The sequence below is a fragment of the Pleurodeles waltl genome, chromosome 1_1 (assembly GCF_031143425.1).
Source record: "Pleurodeles waltl isolate 20211129_DDA chromosome 1_1, aPleWal1.hap1.20221129, whole genome shotgun sequence".
NCBI classification, from domain to species: Eukaryota; Metazoa; Chordata; class Amphibia; order Caudata; family Salamandridae; genus Pleurodeles; species Pleurodeles waltl.
The window spans coordinates 950991301-951018220 of record NC_090436.1 but is presented as its reverse complement, the minus strand read 5'-3'; the positions used below and the strand labels follow the sequence as shown (position 1 = coordinate 951018220).

Here is a 26920-nt window from a genome sequence, read left to right as displayed (position 1 = left end):
GCACATTCAGAGAAGATCAATACTTTTGAGCTGAACCTTTGCTCTATTTAATGACTGTTTACATCACTGTGTGGTCCCAGAGGCCTGAAAAGGTTCAATATTACACTCAATTTACGTAAAGGGAGACACCACTCTTCCTGAAAATTATAGGCTAATAGCCCTATTAGTTGTGGATGGCAACGCCTGTGCAAGGGTTCTGCTTCAAGAGCTTGAAAACTGGATTCCTGAAAATAACATCATACCTACATATCAGACCGGCTTTAGACATAGCTCATCCACCCTAGATAATGTACTTGCTCTCTCGCACCTAGGTCAGAAAGCACTAACATCAACAGCCCAGCCACTTTTTGCCTGCTTTATAGATTATAGCATGCCTTTTGATACTGTGGAGAACTACATTCTCTGGAACAAACTGGCGGCCTGGGGGATACCAAGGAAATTGCTAGCATCTATAATTGCACTTTACTCTGATACCTGGGTGCGTATCAAGATCACAAATACACATGTAACTAAGAAAATCTATACCAACAAAGGTTTAAAGCAAGGCTGTGTTATCGCCCCCATTCTCTTTAATCTGTACACGGCTGATCAGAGCGCGGAGTTACTCAGAGGAAACACACTTCCCCCGAACTGGGTCAGACTGTGCTCCCTATAATCGAATATGTGGGCAACCTGGTCCTGCTCGCTCAGACTGGATAGGTTTGAAAGGGGGCCTGGACATATTACACAGCTACAATGAAAAAAACACACTAAGGGCAAATGCAGCAAAAGCCAACATATTGGTTTTTGGTTGTCAAGCCAAAAAACATCAAAGAGATTGGAAACTCGGCCCTTTAAAATAGAGATGGAAGACAACTATCTTTATCTCAGAGTTGAGTTATCAAACACGGGGAAAATAACATACTAGGCAGCGTCATTGACAGCTAAAGCCGAAAGAATCACATATGCTTTAGCAAAACTCCAGCATCAGCTCAAATCACCGACAGCAGAGGCAATCAGGAGAGTAATTAAGGCAAAACTATTACCTGCAATCTCCTATGGTCACCCTGCATATCCCGGCAGGCTGACAACACTGCTGGAGAACTGCCAGATGAGAGCCAATAAAAGGATATTTCAGATTCCTAAACCAACTAGAGATGCAGGGATACGCCTTGAATTTGACAAAGTAAGAATGGGTATAAAATGCAAAATGGACATAACTAAGCTTTACCATTGCATTTCCTGGGCCAATTCCTACAGTTTGAAGGGGTCCTTGAAAGTAATCTTTAAAGATGAATAAAGCAGTTATGCCATCTATCTTAGGTACGCCGAGGAACTCTTCAACTTGGCTCCCTCCCACATATCAGATACCCTTATAATGAATGCTCTGCTAAAAAAGACCTTGAAACAGCTGAGTGTGCAAGCTTCAAGTGAAAGAGACATTGCCACGATCCGGAACATTAGAGGAGCTGAGGGTTTAGCTGAGTCTTACACAACCACTAATGGCCAACCGTGTATGAAAGCAGCACTGGGAGTCTATGCGTTCAAAAGCATCTTGCAAATGCGTCTCTTAACTCTCCCTGTCTGGGACCATGGACACAATTGGAAGCCTTCACAGGGCTATTTGCAAGAATGTACCCTGTGCAAATACCGTACAGAATCAATAATACACCTTGTATGTTGCTGTCCATGCTTGGCCTTAGAGAGACGTCAACTATTAAAACCCTTATTCTTGAAATACGGCCTGAGATTATGCAAAGAAGCTATCAAGTACATATTTACTGCAGTGGCCCATATGGAACTGGCCTGCCTTGGGAAATGTTTTACAAGAGTGAGAAAGGCTTTACAGCTTGCACGGGGCCAGCAAAGGGCAGGAACCAACAGGGGAGGTGTGGCCACAAACAAACTGTTTTGTTTAAATGGCTCCTACCTCCATACTAATTCTATTCATACTCATGATGGCTCTGGCTTCTGTGTTCAAGGCCCTGGCACTGCAGATAAGTCAGGGGACTCTCACCTGCTAGTTTCATCGCTTTCTCCATTATATCCTATCACCTCTTGCTTTATGTAGCTTCCTTTTCATTTTCTGTCTCATCAGTTGTATTTGGATGAAACAGGTCTCTGTGCTAATGCTCTGGTACTGCTGTCTTATCTTGTCTCTACCTAAATGTCAGCTTTATTTGGATGACACGGGTCTCTGTGTTAATGCTCTGGTACTGCAGTTACATCTCAGGGTGTCTACTTCGAAACTTTGCCACCCTTCACTCTATATTTTGCTTAATTTGTCAAGATGATATGTGCACATTAATGAGATTGGTGGTTTACACGATACTATGATATGTAATTTTAATGGATTTTAGATATATTTGTCAATGTGCAATATGATAGTCGTTCTGGTACTGCAGACAAGTCTCAGGGTGTCGACTTTGAAACTTTACCACTCTCCTTCTAGTTATATTTCATTTAACTTGTCTATGACAATATATGTACATTAATGAGATTGGTGGTTTACATTATATTATGACATGCAATTTAATGGATTTTAGTTATACATGTTAATGTGCAATATGATAACTAATATGATAGTTGTGCAATCTCAGCTTAGCTCCACCGCCTTACGGCCAATGAGCTGATAGAATATTGTGCAACATTTGACTCCCTCAAGAGGTAGGATCTGCACTCCAGTTTATGATACATGAGCTGACACAATTTCCTTTGTGGAGAAAGATGGATGGATGGATGGGAACATTGGCGCAGACATTTGCACTTTCACTCTTAAGAATTCTATTATTATACCATATGTGATACCAGATTTTAGGTTAGAATATGATAAATGAATTGATAGATAGAAAATAAACTAGGTTCTTGCACTTTCAATTTCTGAGCATAGAATTTTATGATAATATACAGTATGACTAGATGTATTTTACATATATCTTCTGTGAGTGTGAGTTTAATTGTATTTTGTGCAACGATTTTAAGTAATCATGCAATAAGGTAACTACTACTACTATATTTGTGTGTGTGTGTGTGTGTGTGTGTGTGTATATATATATATATATATATGTATAAATAACCTACTGGCAGTCGCCAGTACATAGTTATAGTTAGGACCTAGTTTCCATAAGAAGAGCATTTATTTGCCAATAACTTTGGTGCCACTTGACAAATCTTCATCAAATTTTCAAAACGTATACTTCAATTGGTTCTGCTTCTATGTTGACAGTTTTGGGCTGATCTGTTTAGCGGGGGCCGAGGGAAAGGGGGCGAGGGGTCCCAAAATGCTTTTTCCCCATGCGCTTTAGAACACAACTAGCAGTTTAATGATTGCTAGCAGTTTAAGGTGGCATAAGGCACAAAGGGCTTCTCTATACCTCTGGAGCAGTCGGAAGGCTGTACGAGTCCAATGAATGCAGATAATCAAATTAAAAAGCTGTGAAGGGCTCCTTCCTATTCCCTGTGTTCCAGTGGCCTTTAGTGTTGGCATTATACTTTTAGATGTCAGAAGCACTGTTCTTAATTACCTGATATTCCTTCTCGCTGATAATCTCTGAGGATGAAGTTGCTGAATCTGTCCAGGTTGGATCTTCTTTCAACAAATCAAGCTGGTGCTTCAGTAAGACAACTACCTGAACATGCCCTCTGGTGCCACAAGAGGTAACAATAGGGTGCCAGACTGTAAAACCTGGTATAAAAAGGGCCTTGTTGCTAGACAAACAGAAAGGTCCAAACAGCAAATTCTAATTTTTCTGCAGCTTTGAAAATCTTTGCACTGATCCTGATTCTGCTTTTTTTTCTTGTCTTCCTCAGACTTCTGCCCTGCTTTCTACTCACTACGCACTTGGTACCTGCATCATTGTTGGCGTTGCTCCAAAATCATCGCAGATATCTTTCGACCCTATGATAATGCTGTTCGGACGCACTCTGAAAGGAGCTTGCTTTGGAGGTACAATCTGATGAACCAAAATTTCATTTTTGCCATTCTATAAAGCTCTAACTCGAACCGAATGTATTGGAATGTTTTACACGAGCAACAGTTACATTTCACAAGGTCATGTCATTTAATGTCGCATCGGTTAAACAAAATTAAAATTAGATGTAAAAAAAAGATTCTCCCAGGATACAATAACCATTAAACACTGGCTAACACACAGAGGCCTAGATTCTCAAAGGTTTAAAGGCGGTTTAGCATAGCATTAACACTAAACCAACGTTAAAAATGTTCATTCACTAAGGAACGCAAATAGGGATTTACGCTGGTTTGTGTGTCAAAGCAGTGCAAAATGCTGCTTTGCGTTACTTTGGGTCAAGGCAGCGTTATATGGGTGGTACATGGGCGTACCCGTACTACCATCCATGCTTTTTGACACTAAACCCTATTCTGAAAGATCAGAAGAAAGGTTTCAGCGCCAAAAATTAATGCTGATTAAAAGCAGGTGCAAAACTGAGAAATTGCTTAATTTCTCCCTGCTTTTCTGACTTTACATGTGAGCTGCATTGTATAGCACACATACAAAGTGGGGAAAGCATTTGCACTTGTCTAGGCATAATATTTTGTACAGGACGGATACCCTTCCTGTACAAAACCTATGCTAGTCTCATGCACACACCCTAGCACTATGGCGCTAAGGTGTGTGCGTGGCACACAGCAGCTGAAATCAGCACCAGCGCTAGGGAAAGGGGAGGAGAGTGCCATTTCTATTTGAATATGACAGGCTCCTGCTCTCTCCTTGTCATGCAGCGTTTTTGGCTTCTGCACTGCACTGCGCTGCATGACATCTGCGCCAGAGTTTACATTGACAATTTGTTTTCTCGTATGCCAGATGGATTCCACATATTTGGACAGAAAAATACTACATGAGGGCTAGTATAATCTTTACAAATCCTCCATGCTTCATTTAAAAATCTTATTCCCAGCGAAGGACAGAGTGGTACAATGCATGGTGATCTATATCTCTGATAGGCAGTTCAAAAGGGGAACAGGTGGCTGTCTCTTCCCTTAGCCTAACAACAGGCAGGACATTGTTTAGACTTGGGGCATGATTAAGAACTTGGCGGATGGGATACTCCATCACAAATGTGACAGATATCCTGCCTTGCGTTTTACAAGTTCCATAAGATATCATGGAACTTGTAATACGGCGGACAGGATATCCGTCATGGTTGCGATGGAGTATCCTATCTGCCAAGGTCATAATCAGACCCTCTGTGATTTGCAGCCACCATCTACTTTTATAAATAGCTAATGAAAAATTACCTAGCCTCAATTTAATATGCAAGGATCTCATTGATGCTGTGTAAATATATTCCAAGAAATCTTCGTGTCTGGGTTCACCTTTCATCATTAAAAGGATCTTGTTAGTCTGCCTAGCGTCGTGGCCATTTGTAGAATCTGTCACTCGTAATATCAACATCTACCTCTAACAGTAATGAGCAAAGAAGGAGGAACTGAAGTGGTGTTATACCAGTAATCTCTCAGACCAGTGGATTTAGGCCAAGATTCTCAAAACATTTGCATCAGGTTTGTGTTACTTGTGTAACACAACCCTGATGCAAATCCTTTATTAGGATTTACAGACCAACGCAAATTGGTATTTGTGTTGGTTTGTAAGGAAAATGAGCACGCACTGGTTTGCATTACTTAGTGTCAAGGGGGCAGTACATGGGCGTTCCCCTGCTACCACCCATGCTTTTTGACCTGAAACCCAACCTACTAACATTGGTAGACATGGTTTTGTGGCAAAAAATAACACTGCTGGAAAGCAGGCATTAAAAGGAGAAATGCTTTAATTTCTCTTTTCTTTTCTGACTTTGCATGTGTGCTGCACTGTACAGCACACATACAAAGTAGGACTTTTTTAAAATTAAGTCTAAGTATAGTATTTTGTGCTGGGAGGGAACCCTTCCAAAACAAAACCTATGCTAGACTCACGCACATACACTTGCACTATGATGCACAGATGTGTGTGTGGCGCTCAACAGCAAAATTCTGCACGGGCGCTAGGGAGGAGATTGCCATATCTCTGTAGAAATGGTGCTCTCCTGCTCTCTCCCTGTCACGCAGCGCACCATTTTTGGCTTTTGCACTGAGTTGCATGACAGTTTTGTGAATCTGGGCCTTAATGTGTCCTAACTAAGGGATGATAGAAACACAGGGTCTATGTAAAATGTCTCTTAAGCACCCCTTTAATGTGTAACTCTTTGATGGTTCAAATTTAGAGTCAATAAAGAATTGTTTTTAATTTTATGAGGTTTTAATGCTAAATAGAATCTCAAAGGTTATAGTGTAGTGCTTTTAAGTAATCTCAACAGAGATCTGATAAAAAATGAACACAAAGCAGCCTCTGGTCAGGGGTGTGGGGTGCAAGTGCGATGTGCTGCTGGTTTTGTTACTGGAGGTCCGATAATGCAGCACCTCTGCAAAACCGGCCCCCACTAACAAAACTTACCCCCGGCACTGCAATAGCGCCTCCTACCCTTTCAGCCTCCCGGACAAATGTCTGATATGGCCTATCCAGCTCTGATCATGTCTTTGAGAGGCTGGTTGGTTGTATGCTTGACACACCTCACGGCACTGACTGGCATATGGTGGAATTGCCCAGGCACATCATCTCTTTAACTGGACTCTGTTATGTTATCAACATTTTTATAGTGCCTTCTGCAATTAGTATGCCATAGTAGCACTTTCTTGAACTGGGCAACTTTATTGAATGGTTCCAGGATTTCAATTGATCAGTTGCATGTGGGTGGTGGTAAGTGATTAGAAGACATGTGTTTGCTAAAAGCCTAGTTAATTAATAGTTGTGTAAGTCATACTAAAATGAGCTAAATCCAGATAGACCTAGAAGGTACTTTGTGTATGCTCCAAAGGACTTCACTGGTTTTCCCTTACCTGGGCGTTTGTATCCATTACCCAGACTGCTTATCAGTTTCAAGCTAACTATATAGCTATGACGTAATGTTGCGTTTCGGTGAGGTGGTATGTTTAAAGCTATTTTTATCTAAATGATTGTAAGATATATGTTGATGAGGTGGGGGAAAAGTGCTATTCAGTCCTCAGTACCTTGCCAAATACATTTCTTTGGTGACTTGGTGTGTACCTCAGAGTTATTAGAGAGAAGCCAAGAGAGTTTTGTATGGAAAGGCAAGTTGTAGGTGTTACTGAAGAGGTGTTGTGTAATGGGCATTGTTTGATGTAAAGTGCAGGTGGGTAATTGATCTCTCAAGTCAAATATGGCATATCAGAGATGTGCCGGGTGTATGTGGTATGGTGTATCTACTGTGTATTGTTTTGGTACTTGCATGATGTATCTTGGTTTTGACAATAGTCTACTATACACCACACGTGTTGCATGCATGTGGGGATTATGTCAAGTAAGGCCTAGTGCTGTCCTTTGGGAGAGCAGCAAGGTAGAACATGCAGTACAGATGTGCACATTTTAGAATCATCATATCGTACCTCATATTAGAGCAGAGAAAACAGTATAAAAGAATGTGGCCTTTGGATGGCCAACATTGCAGGACACACTGATGTGTATATAGGAGTACAAAAACACAACTACTCTGGTATGCAAAGACAAGTACCGCATTCACATATCCATTAACGATAAGCATATGTAGAACAACAAATAGAGACAGCATATATACAGACACACATACAGTAACAGTCTACGTAATATGAGTACACATGCACATACAACTGGACTTTAAGTGCTATTTGAATCTAAACATTCCCAAATAACACTAACTCTCATAACCAAAGCAACCCAGAAACCCCCCTCTTGTAGAGTTTTCTTGCCCTGCCAATAGGTTTTCACCCTCCCGCCATCAATTTATGCCTAATTAAATCCTCCAAAAGCTAGCTTCATTGCTTTTTTCCAACTCTTTTCCAGTTATTTCTCCTATTATGATTTAAATCATATTGCAATTCTGTTCAACCTCTAGTCATCTTCTAGTCCTTTACTCAAATTCCCTTTCCAATTCTCTTTCACTTGTTGTTATTCCAATTCTGTTTCATGTTCCTCCTTTCCCATCTCTGTAATCCAATTCCAGTCCAACTTGCCAGCACATCCCATGCATCTTTTCACACATCTTTCCAGAAAGCTGTCCATCATCTTTGAAATTGCTCCTGAAATCATCTTTCCAGCCCCATTTTTCTAGTTCTTTTTCAAATCATCTTTCTGAGCAGCTTCTAAATTTCCTCCCAGTAGTTTTTGTATTTTTTAATAAAATTTTGCAAAATACACAGAAAAAACATACAGAAACACAAACGAGCCCCCACACCGTAGCCCATAATACACATGTTACAGTCCTCCTCAGCCACAGCAAGGTCCCAACCAACAAAAAAGGCAATTTACGAATGTGCCCCACAGTATGCATCAGTGTCAAGGGACAATACTCCGGCCCACCACATCCAGCGTTCAGTAGACATAATTCACATAATCAGTCCAGGAGGTTGTCAATTCGACAGCATATTCACTATATCAACAACGGGGGCGAGCAACACAAAAAACAACCGGAGAGGCAGGTGGAGCGCGCATCCAGCCAATGTCAGCATATTTCAACAGCATAGAATCTAACCCAATCGGGAGAGGCATGTGCAGCCAGCGTGGGCATCATCAATCATTCACCTACACATTCGCGGGCGTCAAATACTCGCTCAGAGGCGCCCAAATATCCCATGGCCGGGAGCCCTCAGACATAAGCTCCCAGAAAACCGTCAGCTAATCATGACAAAAGGCGGCATCCCGCAGCCATTCAGACCTGCGTGGCACTCGCCCCCTGCCCCAACACATGGCAACTCTGCGCTTGGCCAAGAGCAAAAGCAAACCCACCAGTCGCCTATGCGGTCCCTGAATCTCATCCACGTACCCAAGCAGCGCAACTCTGGGAGAGACCGGCACCACCGAGCCAGTTATCTCAGTAATCGTTTGCAAGACTTCTACCCAGAATGCATAAACTTCCGCACTCTCCCACACCAGGTGCAAAAAACCCGCATCCGGCGCATTACAGCGCTCACAGCATGCATCCGCACGCAAACCCATGGTATGTAGCCCTCTGGGCATTTAATATAGGCGGTGTAAAAATTTAAAATGTAACAGTCGCAGCCTATAATTGGGGGACAGCGCTCTCATATGAGCACCACAGCTTTGCCACATGACCTCCGTGATAGGCTCCCCCACATCTCTCTCCCACGCCACCCTAGAGGACTCTCCAGAACCGCCGCCCTGTTCCTGCATAGAGTTATACAATTTTGTAATCAGCTTACTCGGAGACCACAGTCTACACAACACCTCCAGCGCACGGAACTCCGGAGGCACCCCATCCAAGCCAATGAATCTGTCTCGCTACAAAGCGCGAACCCTAAGAGCATACATACGCTGCAACGCCGTCCCATCACAACCATCCAGAGCCTCAGAAAGGCCAATCAGACGACCATCCACAAGCCAAGCCCCCAACTCCGTCAAACCCGCATCACGGAGAAACCCACGCACCTGGAACATCTGGGCGTCAGCGACCGCCATAACAGGCAACGAAGGGGCAAAAGGCACAGTTACCCCAGACCGCTGCATCAACACCCCCCATGCTCTCATTGTACATGCCACCGTATCAATTCCCTTAATTCGAGTCCGAGCCCGGCCCCCAAGCGCACGCAACAAGCCATCCGGCCACACAGCATCACTCTCAGGCACCAAAAGTGGCAAGTACCGAATCGGATTCAGCCAATAATACGCTAAATGCGCCTGCGCACAATTATAATATAACTCCAGGTCCGGAGCTGCGAGCCCACCCAACTCAAACGGCAGCATCAGCCTCTCCCAGGAGACACGAGCCCGACGTCCCGCCCATACCAAACGAATCAACGCTGAGCGCAGGCGTCGTAAGAAACCTCGCGGAAGAGGAAGATTTACAAACAAGTACAAAAACTTAGGAAGAACCACCATCTTCACAATGGCAATACGCCCAATTAACGATAGCGGTAAAGCACGCCAAGTGTCAACCTTTTCCTCTAGCCACGACATTGCAGCACCATGGTTAGCCAACCATAATGTATCTGCATCACAGCTCAGCTCAACCCCTAAATATCGCACCAGCCCCCTCCGCCCAGGTCAAGGGGTATTGGGAATCAAACCGGGACACACCTGGGGTCAAAGGCAGAGAAAGCGCCAAAGCGCACTATCTCTTCCAGCAAGATGTCCAAATTGCAATCAGGGCGCCGCACGTATAACGCGATATCATCAGCATACAGAGACACCAAGATAGGCCACTGACGGAACTGCAAACCCTTGTCATTATACTTCTGTCGAAGCCCTGCCGCCAAAGGCTCCATCGCCGCTGCAAAATGGAGTGGGGACAGCAGAAACCCCTGACGAGTGGCACGTGCAACAGGAAATGGGGCCGACACGCACCCGTTAAGACGCAGCCACGCAGTAGGCAGTGTATACAACAATCTAATCCAGTTCACAAACCACACACTGAGTCCCACCCGGGCCATAAGTGCAAACATATAATCCCAAGCCAGGGAGTCAAAAGCCTTGGCGGCATCCAGAAATACCGCTGCCGCATTATCCTCCGCCCCCAGCGAGCCCGCCTCCGCGGAAAATTTACGCAAGTTGTGACATGTCGACCTCCCGGGAACAAATCCCGACTGGTCCGGCAGCACCAGTTTGGGGAGAAGCGGCTGCAGACGCGCCGCAATCATTTTTGACAGAATTTTATTATCAATATTAATCATGGAGAGCGGGCGATACGAGTCACAACGCGCCGGATCCTTCCCAGGCTTAGGAATCGTTACTATCAAAGCCTCTCGAAGCGAAGCCGGAAGCGACCCAGTCTCCAGCGACTCCGCGTACACCTCCAAAAGGCACGGAGCAAGAATATCCACGTATTCCTTATAAAACGCTGGGGTCAGCCCGTCGACGCCCGGGGCCTTGTCACCAGGCAAACTACGAATCGCCGCCGCCACCTCCTCCACTGAAAACGGTACATCCAGGTACGACCTGTGGGCGTCATCAAACCACACTAACGCAATGTCCTCAAAATACCTCTGCACAGGTCCCGCATTCAGGCCCTCCGGGGCAGCATAGAGCTGCGTAAAATAGTCCGAAAACACTTGCATTACACCAATCGCTCCCGTCACTTTCTCCGCCTCAGCATCTACCACCTCAGTAACATAATTACTAGCCCAAGGCCTGCGCAGCATATCTGCGAGCGTGCGCCCCGCTCTCTCACCTTCCCCGTAGCGACGAGCCCACGCATGTCTCCCGGTGAAACAAATTTCCCTCAGGAAGGCCTCCTCATATAAGGACACATCTCGTCGTATCTCCGCAAGCACCTCACCGGACCAGCCTGCAGCCAGGCGCCTCTCCAAATCCGTAAGCCTCCCCTCAATATCAGCCATCTCCCGCCTCAAGGCCCTCACTGTACCATGTTGTTTTGAGAGGCATACTCCCCGAATCACTACTTTAAATGCCTCCCATAATGTACCAGCAGACCTCACGGATCCCCGATTCTCAGCAAAAAACAGCCTCACGCACTTCCTCCCGAAAGGCCACGTCACAGAGCGCCCCACAGGGAAACCTCCACATAACTGACCGGCGCAGCTCACCAGGTATCTCCAATTCCAAGTTGACCGGCGAATGATCCGATAGAGTGCGAGGGAGATGATCCACCACTCTCGTCCAAACCTCCACATCCCTGGTACCCAGCCAGCGATCAATACGGGACCAACTGCTGTGCGCATAATTCAGACACTTACCCTATCTCGCATCTCCATGCCTCTGCCGCCACAGGTCCACTAATGCTCCACTCTGCATCACCGCCGCCAGAGATTTTGCTGCCGCAACATTCTGCACTCTAGCCGCACTCTCACGATCCCTTCTAGCATCCAGAATCACATTAAAATCACCACCCCAAATCACAGCACCAGCACCCAGAGATTCCACCAAGCGCCACAGCTCCAGAAAAAACTCTGGATCATCCACATTCGGCCCATATACCGCAACAAGCCGGCAGGCTCTGTCAAGCAGCGTACCACTCATTAGGACGTATCTGCCATTTGGGTCAATAACTACCTCTCGAGTGCACCACTGAAGTCCCTTACGAATCAATATGGCCACACCTCGAGCATATCCCGAGTATGTGGAACAATGCGTCTCCCCAACCCACCCTGCTCTCAATCTACCCAGCGCAGCCGCCACCAAATACGTCTCCTGCAGCATACAGATGTCAATTTCATGGCACTTAACATACGCAGCCACCAACCGAGCCTTCCGCCTGTCATTAAGCCCACGCACATTCCACGACAAACACCGAGCCACTGTCACATCAGCTCCCACCATCCTCCCCCGCATACGAACAATACCTCACAAGCGACTCCACCTGCCAAAAACTTATGAAGACAGCAACCAGAACTGCATATAAAACAGTCAACCCATATCCCAAAAAATCCCGCACCACCCACGCAGGCCCCCCAAACGGACCCTGTCATTATCCCACCCACCCCACCCCAACACCCTCCCCTTGTAGTCAAAGCGAAAACTTCCAGGACTCATCCCAGGGGCGATAGCCGGCCAAGTTGCTCTCCACCTAATGAACACCAGGGGAGAGGGGCACACGGGCCACTCAGCAAGCTATACACCAGGCGGTCCCATGCATAAAAACAGACTCGGACACCCCCAGCCCCAACCAGCACCATTGGATCAATCTAGCCGACTAATCATTATCAATTAAGGCGGCTCTCTCCTCTCCTGACCCCCCTGGATCCGCAGCCCCTCGCCCTCTAGGCAATCGCTGGGCAAATCTGGCCGCCTGCTTTGGGTCCGTAAAGTACTGTACCTTCCCCTCATGGCGCACCCTCAACTTGGCAGAGTACAACAGGGCGAACCCAACTCCAGCCTGACTCAATAACCGTTTGGCCGGCAAAAAAGCACGCCTCAAAGCCTGCACACCAGGAGTATAGTCAGGGAAGAAATTGAGTTCTGAGTTCTTCTACACCAGCGGCTTCCTCTCCCTCGCCAGACGGAGAACAGCCTCCCGGTCCCGGTAATTCAAGAGGCGCGCTATGATTGGGCGTGGAGGAGTCCCCGGAGGCGGCCGAGGCCCCAGGGACCTGTGCGCCCTCTCCACCACCAACATCCGAGAGAGCTCGCCCGCAAACAGCTCCGACAGCATACCCTCTATAAAATCCTCCATGCGGCCCATGTCAGTAGCCTCCGGCAGCCCCCAATGCAAATATTATTAACGCGCGACCGCGCCTCCAAATCCTCATTCTTTTGCCGTATCACCTCCAGGATGCGCTCCATTTGTGCAATCTGGTCTGTATCTCCCCGGCTCGCATCTTCCATTTCCGACGTGCGCGTCTCCAGAGCCTCAAACTTGGAGTCGTGATCATGCACACGAGCTCTAATGCGGTCGAGCTGCACCATTACATGGTCCAGCTTGGCGTCAATACCAGCCAAGCTTGTCTTGAGCTCTAAGAACATTGACCGCACAGACTCCTCCGGGTTCCCTTCTTCAGTCTCATCAACACAGGACCGGGAAACAGAAGTCGTACTCCTCTTTTTCCCACCTTCAAAGGTGAGTTTTGCCTGACGATGATCAGATTTGCCCATAATTCAGTTCCGCTCGTTAAGGACTCCTGTCCACGTCCGAGACAAGGCAATATCCAGAGCTATGTGTATCCGCAAACAGGCAGCTCGCAACTCAGCCGCCCAATTCACACCACAGGTCCACCAGCCAGCACTTAGGGCACAAGCCCGCACCAGAGCTCCCCGTCCAACAGGACCATCCGTGCCAGCGCCACACTGCACCGTCACCAGCACCAACTACAACTCAATTATCCCGCGGCACGCAAAGTCACCTCCAGGTCCCCACCTCGACCAGCACTCCGACAAGGAGGGCGCCCTCGAACTCCAGATCCCCCGGGACCACCACGAGCCAACCGCCGTCTCCAGCACCAATTTGCTGCTATCGAATCTCCGGCAGCAGTCTCCAGCGTCCAGCCAGGCGTTGCCAAATACCACTATGCCAGGCCTCCAGTTTAAATCCAGTTCAAATCCGCCAGGCCTTGTCCGGGCACCGCCTTCAGGGGTCACTCCTCTGCAGCACACCGCGTCCCACTGGCAGTCCACACACCAGTGTCCGGTACGTATAGGCCGCCTCGGTCCACCAGCCAGCCCCACTTCTCTCAGGGCTGGCCCACTGGCAGCACAGATGCAGCCCTCACCTGGCCATCCGCCCGGGCCCCAGCGCCACCCGCAGCACGGCACCGCAGAGCCCACAGGGTCCCGAGGCCCAAGCAGGCTGCCGGGCCCCCACGGGCCTCAAAATCAACAACGGCCGCGGGGCCACAAGAGCTACAGGGGACGCAGGGGGCCGCGGCCTGATCCCGCCACCGAGCAGGCCCCCCAAACCCCATCCGCCCCCTGCACCACGCAGCCGCCGGAACCAGCACTATTTTCATCCTAATCCTAATTTCCAATCTGTTCCCATTTTATACTCTATGCCCAATTTATTTCTCCATCCAAATTGCCACCCCAATTCTGTTTCCCCAATGTACCTTACACGGTTTCTCCATCCAAAATTAGCATTCACCAGTTGATGATGGTGAGAAGATATGTCGTGGAGGTAGCAATGGAAAATCAAGTTAATAACTAATCTTGATAATTCTCATTGAGCTGCATCACCTACCAACTCAGTTAGCTTTCCTGTGTCATCTTACCCCAACTTACAATTTAATCATCTGGATAAACACCCGTCATAGCCAACGAAACACTTTTACTGCAGAGCCTGCAACATTTGAGTCTCCTTGAGCCCTTGTTTTCTTTTGTGCTAACATAAATAATACTATTTATGTTTCTCCAATCACTACTTAACCCTTATATTTTTATCAAATGTTTTGATCTCCTTCCAAAACATCTAACATACAATTTCTCACAACCCTAGCCCTGTGCTATCTTCAAACAGTCCGCCCAACTCAACCTGTTGTGGCAGAGTCATGTAACAAATGTTGCTCCACCTGTTAGTGCTTCCCTAGTCACAGCGTTGCCCTGGCCCTTCCTATAGTGCTCTGCTTTCTAAACTTAATTTGTCAAAAGGTCAGAACCCCAGAACTCCTCTCCCTAAAGCCCTGTTCCAGCTGACTCAACAGAAGCCCATAGAAATAACAGCCAACTGTTGAGTCTGTTAAAAGTTACTGAAATCTCAAACTACCACAGAACGTCCAAACCCCTGCATCACTCACTTATGCCTAATCTCCTCCAACTCCATCCACATGTACCTTTGCTGCCATAGCTACATATGCACCAACATGTTCTTTTGTATGAAGAAATATCCCGAACTTTAAGCCAAGAAATAATGCAAAATGGCAATTGTTCTCCGGCCATCTCTGACACCAATTCGTGGATGCCTGCCCACATGAAAGACTGACAACATCCACATTGTGTTGGAGCACTAAACTATTAGGCATTCCTACCTTTATTTGTTTGTCCTTATTCATCCCTTACCAACTGTCTATTGTCTAATTTTTTTAATTGTTTTTTAAGCTTATTTTAAGAAACTTTCGTCGTAAGGCAAGTCAGGTGGCATAGGATTTTGATGCAATATTTCACTATACTTTTCGTTTATCTTACCTTTTGGTACTCGATTGGTTGTAAAGTGTAAATTGCAGATCCGACCTTCTGCTCACCAATATTGTAAATTTCATGTGGTTCTCAGCTAGATGTAAATGGTAAATGTGATTTTTCTGCTTTCTTCTTTTATTTGGACCTCAGTCGAGTTCCAAATCATAAATAAAATAAAAAATATATATATATATTGTCTGCACCACTGCCACATCGTGCACTACATTTTTCTTTTTTGTGATCCACTGCGAGGACGACCACACTAGCAACATTCTTAAAATGGGAATACAATCAGGTCTCACCACATCCTATTCTAATGGGTAATCCCACCCAACCTCCCTCAGTGTGCCTGAAAGCTAAAAAACAAATTATGTGTGATGACAAAAAGGAAAAGAAGTATTATTCTTAGAAAATGCTGCCGCAACATAGAGTAAATGGCTAAAAACAGAACCCGCTGTGTCCATTAGGCCCTCAAAGGAAATCATCCTCTAATAGGTCATCTGCTCACATGGTGAAATATCCCTACAAACTGAATGAACTAACACAATCCAAATATCTGATTCTGTCAACTTCATTCTTGCTTTCAAAGATGCACAACTCACAACTGCCATGTTCTTTTTAGACTGCAACCTTCCCACCAATTTACATCCATTTCTGTCCTAAGCCCTTATTTATACTCATCATATTTCTTCAGCCCAGCTGTGCATCCAAGACCAAAATGCATATGTTAAAAGTGAAATTTCCAATTCTGCCCTCCTCATTCCGTGGGTTTGATAAAGGTGGGATTCACTGCTAGCAACACCCTATGACATATACCACAACCAAACATGACCTTCATTGCTATCAAGAACTGTCACCTGCCATTCTAAAACCTTCTGCTGGGCACTTGCCCATCACTTACACTTACCATATCATGAATGCCCTTTCACAAAGTCTTTCCCAGTGCAAACTTGGCTTATAGCGAACCACTGGGATTCCAATATTAAATGGTACCAATGCCCATATCCATTATTCCAGACCACAATCGTCAACCTATAATGCTACTTCCATCTGTGGAATTTGTGGAAATGCCTCACCTTGCCCTCTATCCCCAATAACAACCCTTTACTTACCTCCATAGACAGTCACGGTACTTCACTTTCCACTCCTCTAACCACCCATGCCTGTCCATTTTCATGCCATGGCCTTAGCACCTTCCTGTACAAAAACAATTCTCTGAGGCATTTTCCTCTTTCTATGTGTGCTGCAGAGTGCCTTACACATAGAAAGAGGAAAAACAATGAGAAATAAAGATATTTCCCCTTGTTATGCCTCACCTGGGGAGGAGTAGCATTTTGACACATGCCCAGATCTAACAGTAATGATAAATCTGGGAATGCACCAAAATCCACGGGTTGATGCATGGAAACACCCTTGCTCCACCCACAGAATGCCCCCCTGGGGCAGAGTAACACTGCGCAGCAATTTTTGCTGTGTTGTGTTAGTATAGATTTATCAAGCCACTCAGGACCATGCAAGGTAGTCTTGCATGGCTTGATAAATCTAACCTAATAGTACTGCCCCACAGTATTTTCAGTACAAGTGTGTTGGGTGAGAAGTTGCATAGTATGTTTTGTAAATATGGTGGTGCATGAATATATTCAGGATGTGCAGAAAAACACTTACAGGTTTCTGAGCAGTGCTATGCGAATCGTGGTAAAACTATGTCAATTTTTTTAAGCATGAGTCATTTTTTAATTTGTTGCTCCCTGTAGTCTTGTTTTTTAATTTAATGTTGGTTATTTGTATTATTAGCCAGTTACAATGATTGTGTATAGTGGCAGCGGTTCCCCCTTCAGAGCAGAGGAGCATCACCCCTCTGTTTAAAACGCCCCCTAGTGATGACAAATACAATGGTAATCAAGGTAGTTTATTACTGTTTTATTTTCCATCCTCCCATCCTGAACAATGTTTCAGGATGGGGCGGGCCACTGCTGCTGAGTGGCAGCAGTGAGGTGTGTAGAGTTCAAAATGTGCTTGCCTTGTTGGCCGGCTATCTTCCGACAGCCAGGCAGACATGCATACTTTCCCTTCGTAAGACAGCTGTGTTCGAGAAAGCACAGGCCTCCGGTGTTCTTAAGAGCACTGAGAGAGACTGTTCCCTCCAATCCGGATGCTTCTTTCATGCTGGTTATCAGCCTGAAAGCAGCACCAGGATTGCTTAAGGGAATTTGCTGGAGCCCGGGTAGACCGGAGCAAGGAGGATGTCAGACGTCATGCAGCAAGCAAGGCAAGTGTTTTTTTTCTTTTTATTTCTTACACCACTCCACTTCTATGCATGCATGCACACACCTACACCACATTTGCCCCCCCCCCCACTCTACCTACATGCCAGCCTCTGCTGTTGTATAGTAAAGGAGGGGTAGCTTGTGGCTGCAATACTTCCATTTACTCATTTACTTAAAAAAGTCACAGGAGTTCAAATCCTTTATGCATTGGTTACGCTATCCCCATCACTCTACCTCTGTATGAAGGTGTAACGATAGGTACCTTTGGTCACTAGAGGGCACTGTGTCAGTGGTTCTTGATAACTAAGGCAATGTGTGTTTATTGTTGTACCAAAGGTTTCAAAGGTAAAGACTGTGTTCCACAACTGGTATCCGATTACCTAGCCAAGAAATTTGATCTGGATGGACTAGTGACACACACGCTGCCTTTTGAGAAAATCAATGAAGGATTTGAGCTGTTGCGCTCAGGCAAGAGGTGAGCTTTGAATTTATGGATTCCATGGGGTTTACTCATATATTTAAACGATGTTTATGGTGAGGTAACATGCTACAGCCTTCTAAAGCACTGGCGCTATAATAGAAATGAAGTAAGCATGCATGCATTGATGAGGCCTGGTAAGACTCCTCTGGTTTAGTCAGCCATCTTACATTTTTTAACTCCTTTAATCCTGGGTTTTTAAAAATATTGCCGCAAGATTAGTCGCATTTGGAGACCACATTTGTGAAGTTAATCTCTTCCTGATTTAGGGCTGAATATATTGTAATTGGCCACCGACTGGAATTCCTGGACAACAAGGGCCTGATTCGCAAAGATAAACCTATACTTTCATGTAAGTTCACAATTGTTTGCTAGTCACCAAGGGATTTACGAGTAGTATCTTTACGAGTGCGGAGTCTCCGCCTATGTAAGGACCATAAAGCCCTATCCTTACGAGTGCATAGACTCTGCACTCATAAAGATACTATTCCTGAATCCCTTAGTGACTAGCAAACAATCGTAAACTTACATGAAAGGATAAGTTTACCTTTGTGAATCGGGCCCCAAGTGTAGTGATGAAAACTGTATCCCCTAGTCGAGCTAGTTGACAGATTCTAGGTTATATACATTCACAACTTCTTTGATGATTGCATGTAACTAAAGTTAGCTGTTTTTGTGTTTAGAATATATGCCATTTTGCTGTATCAGTCATCTTGTTTTCATGAACAATCCTTTCCATTCCTTCCTTCTTGCAAAACCACCTCACCTGGAGGTTTTTTCTTTGTCCTAGCTCTGTTCATGGCTTCTGGCTTCCATCTGTACTCTTCATGTTAACAGCCCAGCAGTGAAATAACAAAACTTGAGGTGGCCTCCCTGCAAAGTACATGGAGGGGGACTTCTCCTCCCCAGCCCTCCACTTACCTATTTTGCTGAGGGGGCCCTTTGGAGCTCAGAGAACCCCGTACCGCAGGGGCTTTTTTACACCACTACAGCTCAGTGCAGATCACCTTTGTACCTGGCTATGCTGCCATCATCCTCTTTTGATATTTTCCAACAAACTCAGTCTATAAGCTTTCCCAAGTAATTCTCCCCTAAGTGCAGCAGCAAAACCTCTGGTGCCCCCCACTCCATTAACCAGTGTTTAATTTGTAAAAGAATAAGTGTGGCGCACAAAGTTTGCTCAGAAGCCTGTGGCTAGTGCTATTAATATCAGGGACTCCAAATACCAAGGCTGTGTAGTCTTGATTCAATCTCATGTCTCTTTAATCCTCCACCAGACAATCCCTGCCTTTTTATCCAATTGTTGTATGCTTGTTTCTCCAAATTTTCTACCTTTGTCACTGTTTTTCCATCTTCTCCTTCTTTCTTGCTGTGACATTTCTGTATGTGGTGATGATGAGCATAAGAATACGAGGACCGGAGGGAAATTTAGAGAGATGAAAGTGAGTGTTACTTTGTGAAAATGCAACACAAAGAAAAAGGGGATTAAACTCTGCAGTATCAGAAACCAAAATATTGTGTGGAGAAAATATCATATCAAAAATATCGAGAATCAAAATATCAGGAAGCTAAGTGCAAATAGGTAAGTATAGATTTTCCAATATTGGGGTATCTTTCATAGATTCACATGCTTGAATCATTCCCTGTGGTCGAAGTGGGAGTCCCATGGTACATAGAAAGAAGTAAATTAAATGTTTACATTGAAGTAAATGCAAAAGACATTGACTTGAATAGCTTGTCAAGTGATATTAGAGATGACCCAAAGTCCAGCCAATCAGATGACAGCACCCTTTACAGCCCTCACCACTGAGGCTCTAGTCTCTCAGATTTTCTACAGCATGCTGTGTGAAGGAAGTCTCCCTGTGCTTTGCTCAGTTTGCTATTTTCCTGACAGGAATTCTTCTGAATACTGCAACTCCTACATTATGTCTACAGCCAAGAAAGGTTTATTTTCACCCTGTAGCACCTGTGAAAAGCTAAGGCTCCACTGTGAAGACCCTCTCAAGGACTGCATGTACTGTCTTCACCCAGAGCAAAAGGTGAAAGATTGTAAAATTTGTCGAACCTTTCCTTATAAAACCTTGAAAGACAGAGAGGCTAGGCTCCCTCTTTGGCTACAAAAGCTTAAGTCCAAGGAATACACCCTCTCTGATGATGATGACAGTGACACATCACATGGATCTGTGGCATTAAAGAAGAGGAAAAGATCTATGGAGGGTTTATCTCTGAAATGAAGTAAGGCAGCCAAGAAAACACATTCTGTGAGAGAAAAGGTGGAGGAGAAAGAGATGGGAAAAGGTCATTCTGAACCTTCAACACCAGCTGCCAGTACTATTAAAATTTTAAAAAACATCCAGATCTCTGCCACCATCAACTTCCAAAATTTCAGTCTCGTCGACGAGGCTGTCAACGAGTGCATCATGGACGGCAGCTTTGGTCAACACTGATACCACAGCGATGGCAATGTTTACAACACCGCCTTCGCCCATGATAATAACGCTGTCGCCGTTATCATCGGCGACAATAACTTTAGTCAGCATAGAGCATAAATTTTCTTTACCGTCGACAATGCCCCTGGGTTAGAAAGCATCAACAGAATCCTTCTACATAGACCCATCGACAAAGAGGTTCCACTCTTCAACATCAAGCCTGTTGACGTCGCCAAGGAAATCAACTACATCAAAGACATTTAAACTGTCAACGCTTATACCGTTGATGGCTCCATCGAGGACAACATATATACCGCCGATGCCAGCTCCATCAATGGCACCTTCTCCAACGACAACTCAGTCGATGGCAACACCGTCGATGACAGCACCGCCGACAGAAACACCATCAAAGACAGCACCGTTGACTACCCATTTAAATCCTGCAGGTGCACCGTCAACACCAACACCATCAACGGCAATACAAACAATTCATTCAGCAAATCCATCTTTTCTATCCTTAACATTAATGATTGTGAAGCGTAAATCCGCTCAAGAGACATTACTACTGTCATGTACGTCACCCAGTGAAGTATTGCCTGCACCTCCAGAAAATCTTCTTGATGATATGGAAGATGAACAGGAATCTGGAGATAAATATTCTGATGATGGGTTGTGTGCAGTGGCTCGTAGTCCTTCAGATTTACTAATTAAATGCCAGGAAGATGATGAGGAAGACCAGCAATATGAACATTTGTATGTCCATGAATCATTTGGTGAGCAACAACAACTACAAGAACCAACAGTGCAGATGCCAGTGTCACTGACTGCCATTTTGCAACGTGTGATGCAAGATTACTATAACAGATTCCCACCACCAGGATCAGCAACTCCTCTACCAGAAACATCACTTCCAAGACTACAGCTTTTAACTCCTTCTACCAGGAATCAGTCATTAGAGTTCCAGGTACCCTCAACACCGTTGCCTCCTCCATCTTCACCTCCCGAAAATGATCCGCCTTCTTCAGGCAAGGCCCAGAAAGAAGGTGGGATGCAGGACACAGCCTCACTCCCCAATGAATGGGATGACTATCAAACACAAACACCATCCCCCTTTACTACACCACCTGTAGATTCTCCGCCGCAGGACATAGGAGGGTTCCATAGTATTATGGGATGAGCTGCCAAGAGGTTCCAGCTTCACATTGTTACAAAACAATCTGATTGCTTTCTTTATTACTTTAAAGAAGATACCATAAAGTCAGTTTGTGCAATCCTGTTTGAAGATTTTATTTGTGAAGAAGGTCTTAAAGTTATGCAGACCCAATCCTCAATACCAGCGGTACTTCCCAGATTGGATAAAAGAACAAAGCGCCTGAAAACTCACCAGCTTGTTTGATTGATCAGCCCAGACCCAACTCTGTAATAACTCAGGCAGCCCAATACATTTCCAGAAACCCATCCTCTCCGCTTTCCACGCCCACGGATAAGGAGGGAAGACACCTGGATACCATTGGAAAGAAATTCTCCACAATGGCAGCTACAACGGTCAGAGAAGCGAACTCATTGGTGATCCTAGGACATATGATTGCCAGATGTGGTCAGACATATATATCGATTTCCTTCCAGAGGATGTTAGATCTGAAGCACGAAAGATCTTAAAAGAGGGAGAGAGGATCTCCACAGACATCGTAGATTGTGCCACAGATGTCTCATCCACAGGCTTTTGACAACTAGTCGGAGCTGCAGTACTAAGATGCCTGGGATAGCTAAAAGCCACTTAGTTCTGCCCGGACGTTCAGATGAGGGTACATGTCATGCCTTACGATGGAGAACTCCTATTCGGGAAGCATGTCGATGATGCACTACAGTCGATAAAGATAGATATGGCCAGATCTTTGGGTACCCTGCAGTTCAGAAGAAAGCCCTTTCGAGGGGCAAGAGGTGGGGTACTTTACTCCTACAGAGGCAGTCTCCACCAATAAAGGCAATACCAGCCTTATCAAAAGCCAGTTTCATACAGCCACCACACAACAACAGCAACCCATAGACAACCACCATTGGCAGCCTACAGACATCCAATTAGAGGAAAGTCTTCCTATAGGGGCAAGGACACATGCAGAAAGCACTGATCTCCGCTATGTGCCAGCCACCAACCCCTATTGCAATATTCAGTTAGGGTGCAGAATTTCCAGCTTCTCCCACCAATGGTCCCAGATCACGTCAGACCAGTGGGTCCTCGATATCTTCACCAGAGGGCATATCCTGGAATTCCAACAGACCCCTCCCGATGTACCACCGCGAGGATCCCCACCTGCTCACTTGAAGGAACTCCTTCTAAAGATTACCACACTGATGGACAAGGGAGAAATAGATATTGTACCAAAGTCTCAGAGGGGAACCGGTTTCTACTCTCGCTTCTTCCTCATTCGGAAAAAGACAGGAGACTGGTGCCCCATCTTGGACCTTCGACAACTGAACAAATTCATGAAAAAACAATCATTCCGTATGATCACTCTTCAAGATGTATTACACTTGTTCAATCAAAGGGATCACATGACAGTGTTAGATCTCCAAGACGCCTATTTTCATATCCCTATTCACCCCAGCCACGGGAGATTGTTATGCTTCATGGTAGCCAGCACCCACTACCAATTCAAAGTGTTACAAACCGGTCTGAGATCAGCTCCTTGAGTGTTCATCAAGGTCTTGGCTCCAGTGGCAGAATATCTCAGACAAAGGGGAGTTCAGGTATTTCCGTACTTGGACAATTGGCTCATAGAGGCGAACACAGCAGGCAAAGCAGCCACAAACACAGCAACATGCCTATATCTTTTCCAAACCTTAGGCCTCTCAGTCAATTACCAAAAGTCACACCTAACTCCTACAACCAGCATCACCTTTCTAGGAGCCATGTTAGATACAGAACAAGCAAAAGCTTTCGCCTCTCAGGAGAGACAGAAAAATATTTGAAATCTAGCGCTACGCCTCGACAAAGGAAAGTCCACTTCTGTCTGAATCTACAAATCTTTTCTGGGGATGCTCTCCTCTTGCATTCCGTTAATACCAAACTGCCGTCTCCACATGAAATCACTTCAAGAACAGTTAGACAACCAGTGGGTGCAAATCAACTGACCTTTCAACGACATCATTCAAATAACCCCACCAATGGAGCAGGCCATGAAATAGTGGTCGAAGACATCACACATCTCCAAGGGCCTCTCATTCCTAAATCAAAGCCTTGAACTTGTAATGACCACAGACGACCCCCTAGAGGGATGGGGCACTCATCTCCACGACCTGACAGTGATAGGGAAATGGACCATCCACGAAGCAACGCTCCACATCAACTTGCTAGAATATAAAGCCATCTTCCTAGTGCGCAAATTCTTCCTAACCAAATCAAGTGCTCACCGCTTTTGATCCAAACCACCAACACCCCAAGCATGCACTACCTCAACAAGCCAGGCGGTATACGCTCACCAGTGCTATCTCACCAGGCACAAGAGATAAGGAATGGGGCGCTTTGACATCACATAACTCTCAGGGCGGAGCACGTCCCAGGAGTGTCCAACCCCCTTGCAGACTCATTAAGCAGGACCACAACAACCTGCCACGAGGAGGAGCTCAACCAGGCAACCCTCAATCATCTTTTCTTCACTGGGGCAAGCCCCGTTTAGACCTCTTCGCGACAAAGGAGATCAAGAAATGCCAGTACTAAGCAAGCTGGCAACCACAGAGAGGGTCATTCATTTTTGATCAAATGGTCAGGAATCCATGCTTACACTTTTCCCCCCGATTCCTCTGATCCCAAGGGTTCTAAAGAAAATGAAGATGAGACCTTGCCGGCTGTTACCTATAGCTCCTAAGTGCCCATTCCAGTATTGGTTCACGGAGCTCCTACTCCTCTGGGAGCAGCCTCACATTCTGTTGGTACCAATATTGAACTTACTAACAATGAATCGGGACCAGGTCTGTCATCCCAATTCAACTTCTCTTCGGTTATTGGCCTCGCTCCTAAATTCAATTAATTTGTTGAGCTAAATATTCCAGCCGATTGTCGAGAAGTGCTCGCTAATTCTAGAGCCCAGACTACAAATAAAACATGCAAACTCAAATGGAAAAGATACTGTATATGGTGTAAGGATTCTGATGTGCACCCTCTGAAATCTGCTCCAGAACAGATACTTCAATGAAAGATACCAATACTGGAGAACCACTTTCAGGTAAGTAACTTATTTTCTTTTCTATTCTCAACTCCACATCTTCGTACCTTGAAGATTTATATAATGTCAAGGTACACATATGTGTAGTTATGAGGAGTAAAACTTTGCTTACCTATAGAAACTTACTTTCACAATATTTTTGTCCACAATATTCTTGACACAATATTTGTCCACACAATATTTTTTCTGATATTTTGCCTAAACACAGATCATTAAGGGTTCTTATAGGCAATGGAAGGCAATACACGTTTTGATGAGCATCCATCCAGTGTTGGTGTCTGTTTAAGGCCCTTTGTGATGTTTTTGGGCATCTGAGATGTCACACTAATATAGCCCCTATCCATGGTAGGGCTTGGCACCCATCTGCCAGTCCTTGTTGATATAAATGACTAAGACTTGTGATCAATGAAATGGAAAACTGCATTATATCAGTAAAGTAATGAGAAACAATGAAAATATATTTATTGAATAGGTAAAAGAAAACTGTGTATAAGTAATACTAGCATCTGTTGATCGTTGAACCATATAACTAACATGCGCACTTTATCTATTCCAGTATTCGAACTGTTTTGCTGTTTTGAGGAATGAACTCTGGAAGTCTTCTGATGCATTAGAAAACGTGGAGACTGTAATATGCCAAAGAAAAATGGAGATTGCTTTCAGTGTATATTTCCTTTTAAAGACACCTCGTTCAAATAAAAGTATCATCAGTGGTTGCACCGAAATAAAGACTTGTTGCTATTGTATCAACTTCTTAGTGTAGAAGTGAATTTGCGCAATTCTAATATGTTGCCAGTGGTTCACGGTGCTTAGCACCAGCACTTATTTCTCAGGGCCGGGTCTATGAAACCAAACCCCAGACGTTTCTTTGTTTAGCCCTCCTCGAGCGCAGCGACCATGTACTGAAAACATACGAGGTTCGCTGTTTTCAGTCTGGTTTGTGGACTACTTTTTCTCTTTTTTTGCAGCGTGATCTCGCTTGTTTAGCAGCGCAATTGCACTTGTTTTTTTTCTATTTAATGAGGCAAGAAAAGTCCAGTTGTGCGTTTACAACTGCTATTAGCTCTAACTCGGAGAAATACGATACTCGTTGCATTGCAAATGCTTGAAATACTTTAATGCCGCGCCTCGGCTGCGCACACTATCATGAGGCACACACACCGCTAGAAACTGCCTCGGTCCCTGCCTCAGCGTTTCAATCTCTAAGAAAATGTTGCATGCGGACCACCTCTCATATTAGAACTGCATAATAAAACAAACCCCTGACGTCTCTTAATTTATCTAGACATGAAGAATGTTATTAGATCAATTCTAGCTCGTCGCTGTTCTCTCCTGGCCATCTCGGAAACACTAAAGCATTTATATCTTTTGAGCAACTAAGCAAGCATGGGATCATGGGCGGCCTGCTTTAGTGCCACGACAAAGTGCCCCAAAAGTTACAGAATCTAATTGTTTTGGACGTCTTTGGCCTTTCAAAGAAAAAACAAAGCCTGTTCATGTTGCGGCGACAAGCACGTGTGATTCACTGTCGCACAATATCTGCTCACTTCACACGGTATCCCAGTGAAAAGCCAATATCACATGTACACATTAAATTCATGCCCGAGTAATCAGTGTTGCTAGATTGGGCATTTTCCCACTCAAATGGATGAAATTTTTTCTCAATTGTGCGGGAAAAGCACCACTGGTGGGTCACTGATTGGAGTGGATTTGGTCCTGTCACTGACAAGGTGTGTAAGCTTTTAAAAATTAGATGCTGCCCTGCGGCTGCCAGCCTTATCTAGAGGCACACACACTCCAGAAATTGCTTGTCCCACAGGTTTATGTACCACTGTCAGCTAAAATTTATTAGAAGTCCCCTTTGATACTTCTTAGGAAGCTGTTTCATTCACTTATATGACATGCCATGCTGCGAAATACT

The 26920-nt window shown here is 45.1% G+C and overlaps 1 protein-coding gene across 1 annotated transcript in view; it reads left to right on the top strand.

The window, feature by feature from the left end:
* Positions 1 to 25734, top strand: part of LOC138289829 (alcohol dehydrogenase 1-like) — a 183499-nt gene extending 157765 nt beyond the window's left edge. Inside the window, exons 7-9 of the mRNA XM_069230199.1 lie at positions 3790 to 3925; positions 18206 to 18344; positions 25556 to 25734. Of these exons, the coding sequence (XP_069086300.1) occupies positions 3790 to 3925; positions 18206 to 18344; positions 25556 to 25580 (300 nt within the window). The 3' untranslated portion in view covers positions 25581 to 25734. The remainder of the gene's footprint in view (positions 1 to 3789; positions 3926 to 18205; positions 18345 to 25555) is intronic.
* Positions 25735 to 26920: the final 1186 nt, after the last annotated feature.